General features: G+C 56.1%; 3 protein-coding genes across 3 annotated transcripts; 1 reads left to right on the top strand and 2 right to left on the bottom strand.

The window, feature by feature from the left end:
• On the top strand, positions 1-717 carry LAESUDRAFT_60170 (uncharacterized protein). Its single transcript, XM_040903067.1, has one exon. It carries the CDS (start codon positions 226-228, stop codon positions 613-615), a length of 390 nt encoding a protein of 129 aa, XP_040757587.1. The 5' UTR covers positions 1-225; the 3' UTR covers positions 616-717.
• Positions 669-1,128, bottom strand: LAESUDRAFT_60188 (uncharacterized protein). The gene is made up of 2 exons (XM_040903070.1): positions 832-1,128; positions 669-767 (listed from the first exon to the last, which is right to left on the bottom strand). Exons 1-2 carry the CDS (start codon positions 1,078-1,080, stop codon positions 723-725), a joined length of 294 nt encoding a protein of 97 aa, XP_040757588.1. The 5' UTR covers positions 1,081-1,128; the 3' UTR covers positions 669-722.
• A 404-nt stretch (positions 1,129-1,532) lies between these two features.
• On the bottom strand, positions 1,533-1,820 carry LAESUDRAFT_765153 (uncharacterized protein; the record flags this gene model as incomplete). Its single annotated transcript, XM_040913589.1, has 2 exons — positions 1,533-1,675; positions 1,727-1,820. 2 exons carry the CDS (start codon positions 1,818-1,820, stop codon positions 1,533-1,535), a joined length of 237 nt encoding a protein of 78 aa, XP_040757589.1.
• Between the last annotated feature and the right edge of the window lie 107 nt (positions 1,821-1,927).

The raw sequence follows: 1,927 nt of genomic DNA on the forward strand, positions 1-1,927 counted from the left end.
TAGAGCGAGCACGCTCTCGTTCGCATGCCATCGAAGTCGGCGGAGGTACGAGTAGCACGAGCGAGCGCGCCGCATGCTATCGTTCTCGTGCTCGCTGTTGATGCAGCGAGGCAGCTGCTCGGGCGCATACTTTAGGCGGATGGAGTAGAAGAGAGCGGTGCAGCGATTGTGAGGGCGCACGATCACGAACGCCCGCGGGTCTGGCGTGCTTGGTGCTGAGGGGATATGCGGGTGCGCCGGTGGCCGAATGGCGGTATGGGGCTTGCAGGGACCCGTGCTGGCTCGTTCGCGTGTTGTCGAGATTCATGCACGGTGCGGGAGACAAATAGGGTGGGGGAGCCTTTCAGGAGGGAACCTAGCGCGTGTGAGCCGACGCTGCCGGGAACGGCCTCACCAGTCCCTCGCATCCACTTTCGTAGTACTCGAGGGTGCACTTGCCACAGCGTGACCGACAAGCTGGTACATTGGCGATGCAAGACGGGTGGTTCGTGCACGATGAGGCGCGAAAAGTTCATGCGCGCGTCGGTGGAGGTGACCCTCCACAGTACTGAGGCAGTGATTGTCCTAGTCCATGCCTCCTGGATGATGCGGAGGTGTGCGTCGGCCTCATCGTGAGTGGCCTCTGGGCGTGCATCGTACTCGAGGCGATGTTGTTGTAAGACGCGTGGATTTCCGAGTACAACTCGGATCTCCAGATGATGGACAGAGGTGAGAAAGATCGACTAGAAACAGCACCGTGAACAACACAGTGTGGTCAATCGTCGAGACTGATAAAAAAAAAGAAAACGTTTGTTAGCGTGTCGAGTCTCAAATGACAACTTACCTGCGGACCTCAGCGTCCGGCCGCATGTATGAAGCACAGCCTCTCCGTCCTTCACGGTCATGTACGATACTTGCGAATGTCGAGGAATGCACGGTGAGGAAGGCTGAGGTCCGAGATAGAGAGGCGAGATGCGAGAGGTGAGAAGTGGGAACAGGCGCGAGTCTCCCCGATTGGGAAGTGAAAGCGGCAGCAAGAGCGGATCTAAGTACAGGTCCTGGACGGTCGCAAAGGGCTCCGTTCGCTGAGATTCTTGGCATACATATAGGTGAATGGTATAGCGAGAGGTCGCAAGCAGCGCCTAGGGGATAGAGTGAATGTAGGGCGAGAAAAAAATAAAATGAGCTACGCGCTAAACGGGCACTTATCGAGTGAGCTCAAAAGATAGAAAACAAATCGGACGGTGAAAATACTTGAAATATTGAGATGATGAGGAGGATATGCATTCCTAGGGGTCGCAAAAAAAGGGGAATTTAGAGCACCTGCTCAAGCTTTTAGAAATATTCTAGTCACAGTTGACAGAATGCAAAAAGTTACCTGATTGCGCAAGCTTTCGCGCATGATCCATTGCGTCGAATGATTGCGACCCTTTTGCGACCCCGAGAATCGAAGCAGGGCTTTCAAATGAGATTGTTTTCAAGATGATAGGACATGATCTCGAGGAGCTAGGAGGTGCGCACGGAGGGAGGCCGAATGTTACATTCAGCCCGGGTTATATAGATAGGGTGGAAGGAGAGCCAGGACGATGCGCGGGAGCATGAATGCGCATGGTTGGGTGGCACGCCGAGATGGTATCCGTGTTGGTGTCAATCAGAGGGGCTGTAAACGATGACACGTGTGCGGGATGACCATGTGCTGCGACGGGTGATGTGAGAGTGAGAGAGCGTGCGGACGAGCGAGACCGACAGAGCATGCGGACGAGGGAGAGCCTGCGGACGAGGGAGAGCCTGCGGACGAGGGAGAGCGGCGGGTGCGCCGTCGAGGCAGCAATCATGGCCATCGTCCGTCGTGGCCTCCAACAGCATCTCCTCGAGGCTGATGGACCTTGCCCGACTACGTGAGCGAGAATGAGAGAGAGCGCGAGTGTGAGCGGCCACGACGGTGGGG

Source organism: Laetiporus sulphureus, assembly GCF_001632365.1.
Source record: "Laetiporus sulphureus 93-53 unplaced genomic scaffold LAESUscaffold_107, whole genome shotgun sequence".
Classification (NCBI taxonomy): Eukaryota; Fungi; Basidiomycota; class Agaricomycetes; order Polyporales; family Laetiporaceae; genus Laetiporus; species Laetiporus sulphureus.

What these genes read in the sequence shown, in the direction of transcription:
- LAESUDRAFT_60188 (XM_040903070.1), bottom strand. Translation starts at nt 1,080, where the DNA reads ATGCCAAGAATCTCAGCGAACGGAGCCCTTTGCGACCGTCCAGGACCT. An exon ending in ACATGCGGCCGGACGCTGAG is followed by an intron (nt 768 to 831) that starts GTCCGCAGGTAA and finishes TTTTTTTATCAG; the next exon opens with TCTCGACGATTGACCACACT.
- LAESUDRAFT_60170 (XM_040903067.1), top strand. Translation starts at nt 226, where the DNA reads ATGCGGGTGCGCCGGTGGCCGAATGGCGGTATGGGGCTTGCAGGGACC.